The sequence below is a fragment of the Euleptes europaea genome, chromosome 11 (genome assembly GCF_029931775.1).
Source record: "Euleptes europaea isolate rEulEur1 chromosome 11, rEulEur1.hap1, whole genome shotgun sequence".
NCBI classification, from domain to species: Eukaryota; Metazoa; Chordata; class Lepidosauria; order Squamata; family Sphaerodactylidae; genus Euleptes; species Euleptes europaea.
This window is the reverse complement of record NC_079322.1, coordinates 37,578,480-37,595,713: the sequence shown is the minus strand read 5'-3', so window position 1 is coordinate 37,595,713 and position 17,234 is coordinate 37,578,480. Positions and strand designations below refer to the sequence as shown.

At 42.9% G+C, this 17,234-nt stretch overlaps 1 protein-coding gene across 1 annotated transcript in view; it reads left to right on the top strand.

Moving 5' to 3' along the window:
* Window positions 1-17,234, top strand: part of KCNH8 (potassium voltage-gated channel subfamily H member 8) — a 220,835-nt gene that overhangs the window by 145,391 nt on the left and 58,210 nt on the right. Inside the window, exons 7-8 of the mRNA XM_056857318.1 lie at window positions 763-967; window positions 16,587-16,784. Of these exons, the coding sequence (XP_056713296.1) occupies window positions 763-967; window positions 16,587-16,784 (403 nt within the window). The remainder of the gene's footprint in view (window positions 1-762; window positions 968-16,586; window positions 16,785-17,234) is intronic.

Below are 17,234 nucleotides of genomic sequence, written 5' to 3'. Positions count from 1 at the left end.
ATGTTGTGTAGTAGAAAGGGAGAGAACCTTGAGGTTTTTTTTTTCTGGGGATCATGAAAGAGACAGGATTTTGCAACTTCAGATCAATACCTTACTGCATTCTTTGAAAAGAAACAGTAACATACCTGGTGAATGAGTACACTTGCAAAATCAGGTTTAAAAATACAGATAAAAGGGGGCAATAATCAAGGACAGAGGCAGAATAATGGCCTGAGAAGGGTAGGTTTGCCAAGCTCCAGGTGGTGGCTAGAGGTCTCCTCGAATTACAACTAATCTCCAGGTGATATAGGTCAGTTCACCTGGAGAAAATGGCCACTTTGGAAGTTGAACTGTATGGAATTATGCCCTGCTGAGGTATAATTCCCTCAACCCCAACCCCAAATCTCCAGATATTTCCTAGCCCCGTGCTGGCACTCCTAGAGAAGGGGCAGCATGAGATTTGCCCAAACAAATCACAGGAGAATTAGAGCCTCTTGAATAAGGCAACATGAACCATTGAAGAAACCAGTAGAGTGCTGATCAAGGAGGATCAATGAGCTCATAAACTGAGGTGGACTGTACCAGCTTTCAATGCCAGGCTTTATTTTTAAAAAACCCTCTTCATATGCCCTATGATAGGGTGATATACAGCAGAATATTTAACATGTTTAACTGACGTAGACTTGAATTAGTGCATTTATTACAAGGTTTATAATTGACAGAACAGAAGCAACTTGTTCAGTCTGTTAGGGAAGACTACTGAGTATTCTTTTGCTCTTTTAGGTGTCCATTGTTCACCTTCTCAAGACAGTACGATTGCTGCGTCTTTTACGTCTTCTTCAGAAGTTGGATCGTTATTCCCAGCACAGCACTATAGTTCTGACACTTCTTATGTCTATGTTTGCATTGCTAGCTCATTGGATGGCTTGCATTTGGTATGTCATTGGAAGGAAGGAGATGGAAAAAAAACCATTTAATTGGGACATAGGTAAAGATCTTTATTTTGTTTTCATTTTTACTCAGCAATTCAAATGCACTTCGAAACATCAAAATGTTGGATGTCTTCCTTTGGAGATATAGGGATTACAATCACACACCTAAATGTACTCATGCGTATTGTTGACGCCATTGCAATTATGAGCAAAGATGCCATTATTAATTCTTGTAATCATGTAACAGTTTTTATGTCTCATTTCTATTCTTTCTTCCAAGGAGTTCAGTTTGGCCAATGTTGCTCTGTCCTTCCTCATTTTATCCTTACAACAACCGTAAGAGATGATTTATGCTGAGAGACCAAGGTGACCCAATAAACTGAGTGATGAAGTGAACTAAGTTCTTAGGCTGTAACTAACCACTGCACCCAACTAGCTCATCCAGGTCAGAATAGCACATGCACACATGAAGCTGCCTTATACTGAATCGGAGCCTTGGTCCATCAAAGTCAGTATTGTCTACTCAGACTAGCAGCGGCTCTCCAGGGTCTCAGGCAGAGGTCTTTCACATGTTGCTATTTTGTGTTATTAGTAAGATGCCTTGTGTATTCTTTAGAACAGAAAGATGGGATATACATTTTCTAATTAAAATAATATACAGGAAAATAGTTAAATATATGGCAAGAAAGCATGACATGTCAAGCATCCCCTACTGTTTCTACAGAGAGAATCAAGAACCTTTTAGTTCCTTTTCCCCCTACATAGCCTAATAGCCTCTCTCTTTTTAAATGTCTTTTTTGTATGCATGTGTAGAAGAAAGCAAATGGATTTTCCCCCAATGCCTTAAAAAGGCTTCTTGTTTTTATTCATTTTGTAGACCTGCAGGCATTTCTTACACAGTTTCTAAGGAATAACATAAACAATAGAATGATGAAGTAACACGATTGAAAGACAGGTTAAAGGAGTGGAAAGTAATAGTAGTATTGGTTCTTGTAGGTTATCCAGGCTGTGTGACTGTGATAACCTACAAGAACCAATGAACTCTGACCGTGAAAGCCTTCGACAATATTTTTAATAGTAGTATGTCTGAGACTACAAGAAATCCTAAAGGTATTGTAAATGGCCAGTGGGTTGAAATTTAGTTCGTGACTTATTTTGATCTTGAAAATATTAGTGTAGTCAGTGTTAGATGGAAGGTACGTATAGAATCAGCTCAAGATCAGCAAGTAGCCATGCCATTTTTCAAACGAATTTGAAAATGAACAATTTTACAATTCTAAGATTTTGTGCTGTTCTGAGGATCCTCCAAATACATATATTAGGGATTTCCTAGTCTCAAGAAACATCCCATAAGCCAGAGAAAAGTCTTGACCCAAAGTCTCAATGGTCAGAACCCTAAAGAGGACAAAAATCTAAAATAGTTGCATTTCTCAAATCTGGTAATTCATTTTAGCTGAAATGTTGTCATTTTCAAATATAGTATACTGGGTAAAATGAATTTACTAAAAGCAGAGCTGTTAATGATAGAACATTTAGGAGGTCATTAATTCATAGGGTTGGCATAAGTCAGAAGCGACTTGATGGCACTTAACACAAATGCATTGCTTTATAAAGAGATTATAAAGACATTGTGGTACCATTCCAGCACCATTGAATTCAGTGGGAAAGTTCTGAAAGTTGACGTGGGCAGGGTTCTAGGGTTTCATCCATAATTCCCTGCTTATCATCAGTTTAGTTCCTTGCTGGACTTTCAGAGAATCTTGTACATTTCAACTTTGCTGCTTGCAAAAGAATAGCTACTGGATCAAATATTTTTATAAATACCTAGCACAATTTTCTGTTCCTTGCATTTTATACTTCCTTCCTGGCAAATATTACAGGTCACACATTTCCACATTTTGAGAAAATGAGCTTCATTATAAGCTGTCCTAGCAAGACTTATATAAAACTTTTGAAACCTGATGCTTACACCAGTTCATCATTGAGTTTTAAAGTGGAACAGTGCTTGGTTTTCTGTGAATTTAGGGAATAGCAGAGTAAAATTTGAAATCCTTTATAGTTTGGAGAGGTTCTGAGAATAACCTTTCTAAGCTGTCATCGCTATATGTACGGTAAATGCCATTCAGAACTGGGCATATAACACAGAGATTGTTAAAGTGTTCTTGCTAAATGTATTCTGTGTACAAGGACTTCATGATCTTTTAAAAATGGACAGCCGCAGATAGCAGGTTAATAGGAGGCCATGAAGTCAAGATGCTGCTTCCTTGAGATCATCAAAGCTGCCAGAAATCATTTGTGTAATGTTCTTGAACATGTTTTCCACCTGTCAGCTATAATTTCAACAGCAGCTTTTTTTCTAAGCTTATCCCAAACAGGACTTGTTATAAAGCAATTATAAGAGTGATCACAAGCATTAAATTAATTCCATTTACGTTTGCTGTACCGACTTCCCCCTATGAACAAAACCTTTATGTCATATGTTTATTTTTCATAGTCCATGTCGTATGTGGCATGGATTGTTTCTCTGTTCTAAGGTGTTTGTGTTATGTTTGTTACCTTCAACATGTTGGAAGAGCAGCAGAGCTTTGGAGGTGTTAGACATTGGTCTTATGCTTCGGTTAGAATGCTGTGTTATCAATCATGATGTTGATTGTTGCATATTTAAGTTCAGTTAACATCCTCAAGATAACCACCAGGCTAAAAATTTTCTCCACGATCATTATCGGAACATATATCATATCCTGCAAATACTGACAGAAAGATTTTAATGGCTGGGAAGTTTTCCCAGGCTGGTGCTAGTGGAATTTGAAGCATTCATCATTCTCTTCATTAGTGCTTCTGCGGTCACCAGAAATCTTGTCAGCAACTCTGGGGATGCATTTTGAATAGATCCTTGAGGGCATGCACTTGTACATCTATCTAGGTTAAAATTCAAGGCATGAATCTGCCTCCCCCCACCCCCCAGGAAACAGTATAATTAGGTGTACCCAGTGAAGCCAGAGATACAATACAAAAGTGTGACTTTTTCATTTGGAATCATAGAGTGGAATCCAAACATAAGAATGGATCTGAATATGCCTTTCTTCTCACAGTAGGGGCCCTTTCAGTTGTGCATGGGCTTCTTCCCTGAGCAGAAAGGCACCTTTGAATCCAGTTCTATAATCTGAACTCCACAAACTAAATACATTGGAGTACTTGAAACTGCAGCTGTCTTCAAGTCACTTCTGATTTCACCATCTCATTTTCTAATCACTAACAATTGTATGAATTCCCTTAGCTGGGGAACTGCTGCACATTTTATTCTTGCTGTTTGAAATCAGTACACACCTTTTTTATACTGCTATGCACACCTGTGACTTAGGGCTGATCAACGTTCAGAACAAGCATAATTCACAGCCCTTCTGCTTTTCTTTATAGCGAAGGGAATGCATATTTTAATATTTGCCCTTGTTAAACATTCTCTGCCTATGGCAACTTGGCATGTCGCAGAGAAAGGTTTCGGCCTGCCCTGCTGCTTGATATGCAGGGACCTTTGGGCACGAGGAGGGCATTTACCCATCTGCATGTTGAACTGATGTTAGACCCAGATAAGCTATTCTCATGTAAGCAGGGCAATAGCAATCTAGCCTCTTGGATGTTAATTTCATGCTTCGGCACCTTGTTATTGAGAATTTAATAAAGTTCTTTGAACTAAATGGCCAATTTACTATGTCTTCTGTTCCAAACCATTTATTTATTTATTTAGATGAAATGATTTCCAAGGCAGTTTCCAACAGAGTAAAGACAGTACAAGAATAACATATAAAGCGAATGAAACAATGAAAACATCAGCAGAACAACAACTGCATAATGGTCAACATAACTATATTCCAATGACAAGCTGGAATAAATAAAATCATTTTTAATCTGATGCCTAAAGCAAGGCAAGGTGATGTATGGGGAAGGCGTTGCATACCTGTAGCTCAGAAAGCTAGAATGGACATATTCTTACCATGCTGAGAACTACCCACAAAATGGTCTTCAAAATTCTTTATTGTTACAAATGCCACCTGCAAATGGCAGTTTTTTTCATCAACTGAAAAATTATGTTTCAGAGTTTTTAGTCCTTGAATGACTTACTTTGAAGGATTTATAATTCTGAGGAAGTGTCAGTGTTAAGAAAGACTGGGCTGGTAGTTTGGCCGAATGTATTAATATTTCAAGTGAAGTTCAGATCTGTTGGTCAGTTTACTTTTGCTGATGACACCGCAGGTTGTGTTTTTCTCTGCCTTTCAAAAATCCATTTTGTATTGTCATCTGGAAACAGTCTTTCTTTCTTGGCAGCCTAGCAGCAGGTTCTTTGTATAACAACTTCAGAGGGTTGTGTGGAAACCTGTGGCTGACCTACTTCCAGTTCTCTTTTTTTCCCTTTCACTTCATTCTTACCACTTCAGAGGAGGGCTGCCATACATTAACAGACTTGGCACCCATGATCACACATTTTACCCAGCCAAGTTTTTATAGGACTGCTGAGTTTTAACAATAAAATGCTTAAGCGGGTTTCTTTTTTCTTTCATATCTTTCTGCTTTAGTGCTTCTCTTTTCAGTAATCATAACAGATACTAATGCGGAAATTAGACATTAAGATATGCACAGGGCTGCCGCTCAAAACAGCAGCAGCGTGTCTACTTTCCCCAATACCCTCAAAAATTCATAGTACACATTTCCTATTTCCTGATGTGCTGCTATTTGTTCCCCTGCTTAAGCGCTACAAATGCACTGAGCCATGATGGCAGGGCCTGGATAAACTGTAGTAGAATTAATAAGGAGGGAATGAGGAACTATACCCATAGCTGCCATTTTTTTTTATTGAATTCAGATTTAATTCAGCAGGAACTCTTCAATACAGGAAACCTAAATATATGTGGAGACGAATGTGTGAATAATTTTTCCGGTCTCTGTTAACTGTGCAGTATAGAATAGGATAGAAATTATGCAAAATAAATGATAAGTAGTCAGTAATAAGTAAATTGCTTGGGTTAAGAAGCAAATGCCATTGAATTCAATGTTTAAGATCGGACAGTGGGAGTCGGAAATTTGTCATATTATTTCATGCTGTTACTAGAATTTCTCATCTTGTCTCAAGATAAGCTTCACACAAGTGAAACTGTCACAAACCTATCAATGTATATACAGCAGTAAATTTCCCTCTCAAGTAAAGCGAGACAAGATCTGATTTACAATGCAGTTAGAATGAAGATTGAATGAAGTGATAGAATGTTGTGATGGTAGAATGGTCTACCCATCTTGAGGCTGCAGCAGGGAGATGATGCAGGGTCACATTTTGGATTATTCCCCTTGTGTTGAAAAACTCCCGGTAAATACAAAACCAGCACAGTAAGCAAAAAGAGGAGATAGAAAGTTTCTCCTCCCTATGGTATGTTTCTATTAGTACAGAGGTTGGTGTGGTTTTTTAAGCAAAGAAAATAAACCCCAAATCACCCACAGTCCAAAGTGATCACTGGATTTTACCACATAAATAGACTATCACCTTATTCTCCGGCATATAAACGCCGGGCCTAACATTAACTCAGAAATGTGAAAAGCTGAATAATACATTTCTCAGTAGGATATGAATCAATTCTTGAGGCATAATTCTTCACTGAGGAGGCAAATCTGTGTCCAGGAGATACAACTGCAGACTTCAGGCAGGTACTCACACGCCTGAATGCTTTTCCATACAACAACTAAATACCTCCACATAGTTTTTGTTGCATGTTATTCAGCTTTACTAGGTTATTTTAGATTTAGGGGGATTTATTGTTATTCTTTTTCTTGTGTATTATAAGCTATCATGAGCGAAGGGAAAAGGTGAGATATTAATGGTTAAATAAATAAATAAATAAATAGCACACAAAGGAAAGGTGTCGGCTGCAGCTTAAAGGAAACCCCAACGTCAGTATTATTATCTAGGGGAAATCTGATGTGATTTTTGATGTTCTGGAGTTGTCAACTTTGATGTTTGCAAGTAGTAACGAGAGAGCTCAGTCACAATCATGGCAGGCTGTGACTAGGGGTGTGCAAAAAAATTGGTAAAATTCAGATTTGGGTCTAGTGGACTGGAGATTTTTTGGGGAAACCCGAAGATGCCCAAACCCACATATCAGGAATATCTGGATTCCTGAAAAAAAATCAGGCCCATTAGACCCAAATTCAAATTTTACCCCATCTCCCCTCACTTACCTTAAGTCCCCAAGTGGAGCCCAGAGATGTTAGTGGTGGCTGGCGCTGAGCCGCACCCCAGGCTCGGCGGGGCTGAAACCAGCATGCAGATCTGAGCCAGCTGCCACCTCCAAGCTCCGCACGGAGCTCAGAGACGGCATTGGTGAAGTTCTGCACCAGCCTGGCTGGCTATCAGGTAAGTGAGGGAGAGGGGAGATGGAGGGAGAGGGAAGGGGGAGAAGGAAGGAGAGGGGATTCCCGCAGTCTTTTTTTAATGAAGCAGCCCGAGTCATGCAAAAAAAAAAATTCAGTATGATCTGGGGTCTGCTTTTTGGCTTCTTTTAAACTGCCACTATTTTTTTGAGAGGACCCTACCTTCGCCAAATACCGATAAGTATTTTCTAGTGTTTTTTCGGTTTGGCTTTGCCGAATGCACACCTCTAGCTGAGACCGCGTATCAGTAAGAGCGACTTCCTTTGAAAATATAGTGTAGTGATGGCAGTTTCTCAAGGTATTTGCTAGATTTGACCCCCAAATATCTGCTGAACATAGCTCATCTCCATAGAGAAGACTCTCAGTTTATGCTTGATTTGTGAGAGGGCAGTCTGTACCCAGTCACATTAGTTCTAAAATTATTTTGCATCTCCATGTTCCGTCATTTTAAACATATGATAATTATTAGTATTTATTGGCTATAACTCTAACATTAGTTTTTGGCATTAGTTTGGTGTATTGCCGAATGCTTTAGGATCCTTATGTGATAAGATAATCTTTTGTTCTACTCATTTCCCTATGCTGTTGTAACTGCCAACTTGTTAAACTGACCATATGATTAAAGCCTCTTCATTCCCTGAGGTCTATTTCTCTAGATCATTATGTGGCATAAAATGCTATGCAGTGGAGATATATCATCTTCTTAAAAACATCTCATTATAGTAAGAAAATATGGAGTAGTTCTGTTTCCAAGGCTATATTTATGAATATATTGGTATTTCCATCACACTTACAGAAAATGGATGGGACTGCTGTGCACGTAGAGCAGGATCAGCCCTCTTCCCTAGTAGTGTCAATTAGGGCTGTCAATTCAGTTCGGTCTGAACTGAAAATCAACCGAATTTCCCCTGATTCGGTGATTTTCTGTTCGGACGGATCCGAACTCAAAACTGGCGGGCAACCGGGGGGGCCGAATTCAGCGAGTTCGGGAGTTCGCGAATAAATTCGGCAAATTCGGCCCCCCTTCAGGGGAGCCCGCTGAAAGGCGCGGGCTGCCCTTTAAACTGATCTGAGCCTCCCAGCTGGGAGGCGCAGATGAGTTTAAATGTCAGCCCGCGCCTCTCCAGCGGAGCCCGCTGAAGGGGGGCGGGCTGTCATTTAAACTCATCTGTGCCTCCCGGCCGGGAGGCGCAAATGAGTTTAAAGGGCAGCCCGCCCCCCTTCAGCGGAGCCCGCTGAAGGGGGGCGGGCTGCCCTTTAAACTCATCTGAGTCTCCCAGCTGGGAGGCGCAGATGAGTTTAAATGACAGCCCGCGCCTCTCCAGCGGAGCCCGCTGAAGGGGGGCGGGCTGTCATTTAAACTCATCTGTGCCTCCCGGCCGGGAGGCACAGATGAGTTTAAAGGGCAGCCCGCCCCCCTTCAGCGGGCTCTGCTGGAGAGGCGCGGGCTGCCCTTTAAACTCATCTGCGCCTCCCAGCTGGGAGGCTCAGATGAGTTTAAAGGGCAGCCCGCCCCCCTTCAGCGGGCTCCGCTGGAGAGGCGCGGGCTGTCATTTAAACTCATCTGTGCCTCCCGGCCGGGAGGCGCAAATGAGTTTAAAGGGCAACCCACCCCCCTTCAGCGGAGCCCGCTGGAGAGGCTCGGGCTGCCCTTTAAACTGATCTGCGCCTCCCAGCTGGGAGGCTCAGATGAGTTTAAAGGGCAGCCCGCCCCCCTTCAGCGGGCTCCGCTGGAGAGGCGCGGGCTGCCCTTTAAACTCATCTGCGCCTCCCAGCTGGGAGGCTCAGATGAGTTTAAAGGGCAGCCGGCCCCCGTTCAGCGGGCTCCGCTGGAGAGGCGCGGGCTGTCCTTTAAACTCATCTGCGCCTCCCGGCCGGGAGGCACAGATGAGTTTAAAGGGCAGCCCGCCCCCCTTCAGCGGGCTCCGCTGGAGAGGCGCGGGCTGCCCTTTAAACTCATCTGCGCCTCCCAGCTGAGAGGCTCAGATGAGTTTAAAGGGCAGCCCGACCCCCTTCAGCGGGCTCCGCTGGAGAGGCGCGGGCTGTCATTTAAACTCATCTGCGCCTCCCAGCTGGGAGGCTCAGATCAGTTTAAAGGGCAGTCCGCGCCTCTCCAGCGGAGCCCGCTGAAGGGGGGCGGGCTGCCCTTTAAACTGATCTGCGCCTCCCAGCTGGGAGGCTCAGATCAGTTTAAAGGGCCCCCGCGCGCCTTCAGGGAATCCCTCTGAAGGCGCGCTGGGGCCGAATTTTCCCCCGAACTCCGGATCCCCCCGAATTACCGGGGATCCGAAGCGGGGGAGTTCGGACTTCGGCACGTACCGAACCCACAAGGGTCAAATTCGGCCGAATCCGAACTGTACCGAATTTTTTTTTTGACAGCCCTAGTGTCAATTATGCACAGGATGCCACTTGGAAATTTTGGAATTACAATAAGTTAGGGGGACATCTGATAAAACAATCCATCATTTAATGTATTGTTGCATGGGAATAATTAATGACAACTATGTGCAGCATGGTATAGCCCAATCTCGTCAGATCTCAGAAGCTAAGCAGGGTCAGCCCTGGTTAGTATTTGGATGGGAGACCAGCAAGGAAGTCCAGGGTTGCTGTGCAGAGGAAGGCACTGGCAAACCACCTCTGTTTGTCTCTTGCCATGAAAACCCCGTAAGGGGCTACCATAAGTCGGCTGCAACTTGTCGGCACTTTGTTGTAGGTCCTTTTGTATATATTGTCCTATATTGTATGTCATTGCACGTAGCTTGTTATAAAGTTTTGCACTTTGTTTAATAGTAACTTCGCTCCTGTACTAATTTCCAAATCTCTTGATATATGTACAGTGGTGTCTAATTTTCTCCCCCGCTGATGATATTGTGGCAGATTGGTCCTTGAGCACTTGAGATTTTACTTTCCAGATACATGTATCAAAATGTAGGTGGACTGTGTAAGGGAAAAAAAAACACCTGTAAAATGGGGAAGTGGTTTTACAGCTGACTGTAAATACTAACTTCATCACCTGTCAAAGTCTAGAGAGGCATTAACATTTCATTTATTGCTGGAACACTTCCCAGAAACAGGTAAATAAACTGCTATGCAAAATCATTCTTACAGCGACAATTCATTTTCAATGGGATTGCCACAACAGCGTATCATGAGTTCAATAATCCTCTTGATTTGCAGTGGCACTGGGGCCTGTCCTTTGTATCATTTGAAAGATTGCTACTTTAATGACACTGGCATTTAAAAAACTATTTGATGGATGCAAACCTACACTGAAATTATTGTCAACTCTGGAACCATGATGTTTACATTTGAGGTAGCCACTCAGTCATTTAGCCATGGTGAAGTATATATTTTTCTTCCTTTTCCAAGGCTCATTCTCTGCACTAAAAACAAATATGTTGGCAGCAGGCAGTACGTGTGTTTTCAAGCCACATTACAACATAAGTCTGCTTTTACCCTAAATCATTCCAAAATGCAACAAACATAAGCCAAGTACCTGGTCTGCCACCACTAAAGAGCTTTGTGAGGGCGATCTGTCTGCAACATCTGTCACCCCATTGATTGCCAGAGTTGATTCGGCTGATCTGGCTGGCTAGGTGGGTGTCCTCTACCTCCCGCACCACTCCATGTGCGTCCCTCCCAAAGCTGCACACTCGGTGGAAGAGGACGACCATCCCAGATAGAAGGAGTGTACCGTTCTTTGGTCAAGGGTATACAATAGCTGCGCTCCCCTGCTAGAACCTCCAAACAAGCTCAAGGAGGTCCATTTGGAGGAGCTTTGTGCTGCAATAAGGAGCTTTTTCTCTTTATTCTCAGGAACATTCTCATATGGGTAGTCTTGAGTTCAGCCCTCTGCTCAGCAATAAAGCTAACTGGTAGATCATAGATCAGTTACTATCTCTCAGTCTGTTTTGCAGGGTTGACCTGAGGATAAACTAGGGAGGAGGAGGGGTATGCATCCTTGAACTCCTTGGAGGAAGGACATGACAAAAATGTGAAAGTTTGTTTTATTATCTTAAGACCTTTTTTAGTGACACCACAGGAGTGGGGTCAGTACAAGACTATTTCCAAGGAGTGCAGGAGAATATAAGTACTGGCTGTTAGTCTATAACAAAGCTGCTCTAGGACTGAGGAGTCAGTCTGTAATGGAGGGGGTTGCACTCCCTGATGTGCTACTGGTTTTTGGCCCTCATTAATTCTACTACAATTTATCCATGCCCTGCCATCATGGCTCAGTGTATTTGTAGCACTTAAGCAGGAAAACACACACCTGGCCCACAGGTGAGGCTCAGGTTTCCTCCATGGCATGTAGTGCCATATTTTGGCTGACATGCCAGCTACAGCTATTCTTTGACAGGCATGATATGGCCATGGTGATCCATGATCAGATCACATCCTGGGGCTGCACTGGAAAACTGTTTGCAAGGTTTAAATGGCCCAAAATATGGCAGTCAGGCTACAGTTAGAGGCTGGATACATGGATTGTCCCCCACATGTGCTAAAAGACCTGCTCTGGCAGTTTCTAGGCACAAGTCCCACTCCTACATCCGAACTCAGAAGCTGCCTTTGCCTTCCCTCCTTTTCCAGAAAAGGAAGTCACCAGGCCTTTGGGTGGGCATTTGGGGGAGGGACCAAGTATGCTCCTCCTCAAGAATGGCACTTGCTTTTGGTGCTATGTGCCACCCATCCATCCCTGTGCTTTGGCAAGGTAGGATTAAGAATTTTTTTGACTTCTCCAGCTTGGTTGAGACAAGGTTAATTTTAGCCTTCTTCACTTTGTCAGTTTCCAATGTCTGGTTTGAGATGGCTTGGGCTCTTCTGGTGTTGGATGGGACAAGGTGGGCTTTTGCTAATGTTAGGAATGCTCAGCAAGCACCCTGAGGCATCTTATGATGAGGAAGGCTTCCCAATAGGGTTGCTAACTTCCAGGTAATAGCTGGAGATCTCCTGCTATTACCACTGATCTCCAGCAGACAGAGATTATTTCCCCTGGAGAAAATGGCCACTTTGGCGATTGGATTCTATGGCATTGAAGTCCCTCCCCTCCCCAAACCCCGCCCTCCTCAGGCTCCACCCCAAAAACCTTCCGCCGGTGGCAAAGAGGGACCTGGCAACCCTACTTCCCAAACCAGCCTCTCATGAGTCAGGGGGCTGAAGAGGTGGTCCCAATGGGGCTTCACCAGTCTGAACTTTTGCTAGCTTGGGGTGGTAGCTGTAGAGAGTAACAGCTTTGCTCAGCATACCATTGTGTGCAGATAAGGAAAAGCTATAGGCAGATTAATGTTACTCTGTGCTTGGAGGTACAGTGGAATTGCCTATTCGCTCTGGCCTGCCTTGGCAGCCCAGTTGCTAGGGTGCTGGTATTGGGGACTGGGCTATATTTAGGCTAAGATCAATTATCCAGTTCAACCCATTTGCTCGAGTTTTTATTTTTGGGGATGGGGGGAAACTCAGAATACTGTCCAACCCACTAGTTAAGAGCCTTTTCCTAAGCCCTTCTCTTTATGCCACCACCTGCACAGATGAGGAAGATAGCAGAGACAGGATTTTTCCTTGCCTTTGTTCCTTGCCTTTGGCATGACCTCTCCCCTGAGGGTTGCTTGGCACCTACTCCGTTTTCCTGTAGATGCCAGGCCAAAGAAATTTCTCTTTCCCCCAGCTTTTAATTTAAAGTCTCCACCTTTATAGCAGTTGTTTTTATGGCCTGTATCTTGGCCAAGGGCTCTTTTATGAATACCATTTTAAGCTACTAAGTATTGTTTTGTGCCCCCGGAAGGCTCATACTTTGTTGAATGGCTAGTTCTGACTTGTATTAATATTGATCACTGGTTTGTGCATCATCTCACACAGGTTTCTGGAGAGGCAGCATGTACATTTTCTAAAATAATAATAATAATAATGTCTGTTCCTAGAGTTGCCTGGTCCCTCTTTGCCACCAGCAGGAGGTTTTGGGGCAGAGCCTGTCCCTGTCCCTTATCTCCTCAATACACAAGTTAACCTTTCCTTTCCATGATTTGTCTTGATCTATTTTGCATTTATGAGACTCCACTTAGCTATCTCAGATGTCTTCAGTTATCCTTGGTGGGTTTTACAAGCTTTCTTTTGTTTCCATAGACGTTTTCCTCAAGGCCTCAAATTGTTCATTATCAGTACTTGCTGTTTTTTCACACTTGATTAAACTATCAAATATGAACTTACAAAAAGCAAGAACTGTACATGGGAATCAAGGTGAAATGAATGCTGGCTTTTCAAAGTTTTATTCCATAACTATCATGTGAAAACTTGTATTAGTAAATTATTTGTGTGATGTATTTGTTGTATGCATTACAACTGAACAGTCTGTTCCCTGATATTTGTATGTGTTGGTTTAGTCTCATGGGGTGGAGTCCCTGCGCCTTTGTTCTGTTTGTTAGGCTTGCGCCCATGTAGGATCCTGTGTTTACCCCTCCATGGACTTCCCCACCCCCAGCAGGTGGTCTGAGGGGATGGGTATATCAGGCACCAGGCAGCTCAACCAATGTTAGATCCACCCACATGCTGTGCCATTGCTTCTTTGGCTAAATATCCAATTTACTCATTGTGGCTAAATTTGTAATATCTTGATTACAATAAATTGCTTGATTATGATGTTGAAGCACTAAAGGTTATAGCACTCGTTACTGTACATTTTCAACATATATTTTCGGCACAAGAAGAACAGCTTGCCATTCAGACTGTTTGGGTCTGTTGAGAATTGAGACTCGATCAGTCATGAAGTTTATTATCCAGTCACTTTAAGCCACATACCATATGCATGACAAAAGGTTTGAATGATATACCAGAATGGCTATATTAGTGTAGCTGTGATTTCCTTTTAATATGTGAAATTGTTCCTAGATCTAATGGTTTGGGCTAGAATGCATACTCCCGCTTTTTCTTTTGCTAGAAGTCTTAAGTAATGTCTTCAAAGCCCAAAGGATGTTGGGTGAATAACTGGTCCAGACGGAGGAACTGGGGTAGCTACACTGAAAGCCCACATCTCTTATGTCGTGCTGTCAGAGTACACAGCATTTTGCATAGTGACTTAAGCAAAAGATGTAATTGGTTTCATAACAGAGTGCTAATTCAGCAGCAAGAATAGCTTTCTACTATCTTTATTTTGCCTGGTAGATGTTCCTCTACCTTGACTCAGCTGCTCTGATTGAAGCTAGGCTCTTTTAACACACTGTACATGGGCCTGCCCTTGAAGTCAACTCAGAAACTCCAGTAGGTACATAATGCTGCAAATGGGTTACTGTTGGGAGCTAGGTAGAGTAGGCATATTAGGCCCATTCTGCTGTCGCTCCATTGGCTGCCTCTCAGTTACCAGGCTCAGTTCAAGTTCCAAGTATCACCTACAAGGTACTATCACCTACAAAGCTACTATCACCTACAAAGCTCTGCATGAGCTTGGACCCACATATCTGCAAAACCACTTGTTCTGTGATTCTCCACCACAAGAGCAGCACTTACTTGAGCAAAGACTTCTGAATGTGCACCCGTGTAAATGGGTAAGATCAACAGCTGCCCAGACAAATGCATTCTTTGTTACGACTCTTATGTTGTGGAATGGCCTGCCTGAGGAGACTGGAAAACCTCCACATTTCTGTCATTCTTCAGTCAGTGTAAAACAGAATAGTTCAGGAGGGCATTTTTATAAAGGGAACAGACAGGGTTGCCAACCTCCAGGAACTAGCTGGAGTTCTTCTTCTATTACAACCAATCTCCAGCTGATAGAGATCAGTTCACCTGGAGAAAATGGCCACTTTGGAAATTGGACTCTATGGCATTGAAGTCCCTCCCCTCCCAAACCCCACCCTCCTCAGGCTCTGCCCCAAAAATCTCCAAATATTTCCCAACCCGGAGCTGGAAACCCTAGGAATAGGGAGGAACGGTCCCGGAGGATACTTCTATATAAAAGGAACAAGATTGTAATCTATTCCAAGGTTTATCATATGTTTAATAGTGCTCTCACTGCATTGTTTTCTACTTATGTAACTCCATCTTCTGCATGTTTGACACCTTTTTCTTGTTGCATTTTTTAAAAACTTTTGTAATCCTTGTTCCTTTACTTCTATTATTGGATATCTTATGCTGTACAATTACATTGTTTGTATTGATTGATTCATTTTGAGTTTCATAGTAAAAAGAGGATTGCAAATAAAGTAACTAAAAAATGTCTTCCTCTCAATGAATATGTCAGAAGCCCAGAACAGATGTCTGTGCAATATGTGCACCGAACACATGGGATGGAGAGAGGGCAGGAGTGCTCTAGCCCCCCCCCCCCGTTTCCACCTGGTCATCTGCAGGGTGTAACTGCACAGAAGAAGAAGAAGAATTGGTTTTTATATGCCAACTTTCTCTACCACTCAAGGAAGAATCAAACTGGCTTACAATCACCTTCCCTTCCCCTCCCCACAACAGTCACCCTGTCAGGTGGGTGGGACTGAGAGAACTCTAAAAGAGCTGTGACTAATCCAAGGTCACCCAGCTGGCTTCGTGTGGAGGAGTGGAGAAATCAACTCGATTCACCAGATTAGCATCCGCTGCTCATGTGGAGGAGTGGGAAATCAAATCCTCTTCCCCAGATTAGAGTCCTCCGCTCCAAACCACTGTTCTTAACCGCTATACCACACTGGCTCACAAGTGGCCATGCATATGCCATCTCTCTGTCATCAGCCCTCTGTTTTCTGAATGTTACTGATCTTGGGATGGGAGAGTTCACATGATAGAGTTGCCGGCACAAGGCTTGTAACCAGCACCAGACTCACCCACTCGGGGGTGGGGGGCTTGCCGGTGATGCAGTGATGTTGCTGGCGCCTCAATGATGTCACTTTTGGGGCAACCAGAAATGATGCCATTCCATCATCAGGGATGCTCTAGCATTCAGCCAAAACTCTAAGGTTTAACCCCAGTGTCAAGATGTCACTTTTGTTTGCCCCAGAATTTACATCATTGAGGCCATGGTGATGTCAATGGCCCCATTCCGCCCCTTTTCTCCTGCCACCCACCTGAGCAGTGGCAGGAAGGGGCAGCAGGGGGCAGGATGTCCCTCCCCATCTGTTCAGTGAATGTGTGGGCCTGCCATCTGTACTGGGCTACACTGTACGTGATAACCCAAGTATTTTTAAGAGGATTCTTGAAAACCTTCCCTAAAACCAAATATTAAATGTAGTGTATCCTGTATTTTGAAGTTGTACTTTGGTATCTCATTTGATGATGGGCTGTTTCTTGGTCTTTCAGGCTGGCTCCATGAGCTGGGAAAACGTTTGGAGTCTCCATACTATGGCAATACTACATTAGGAGGCCCAACACTCAGAAGTACCTACATAGCTGCCCTCTACTTCACACTCAGCAGCCTCACCAGTGTTGGGTTTGGTAATGTTTCAGCCAATACTGATGCCGAAAAGATTTTCTCCATCTGTATAATGCTGGTTGGGGGTAAGTAAACATATTGTGCAGTAAGTAGAATTTGAAAACATACTTCCAAATATTGCTCTAAAGTTTTGCAGTGAGGAAAATAAATAATTTTTTAATTTATATTTCAAAACAAATTGAAACAAAGTCATAATGCACAACAATCCTGATAACTCCTAATCCGCAGCACTTTTGAAAACCAAAAACTGAAAAATTTGGGTGAAAGCTCAGTGACAAGGACTATGATAGGCTGTATCATACTATGATAGGCTGTACGATTAGAAACAGTGCCTATTAACAAACTATGCATGCCACAATTCTCTCTATGCAAATTTCACATCAATTTCAATTGTGTGATTGTTGTTTAGTGTCAATGCTAACTGGGGATTTTACACTTCATCTAACATTTTAAAAAGAACACAGCTACCTGTTTATTCATATGATTTTAATTTCCCCTTCCTGCCACTCAGTGGA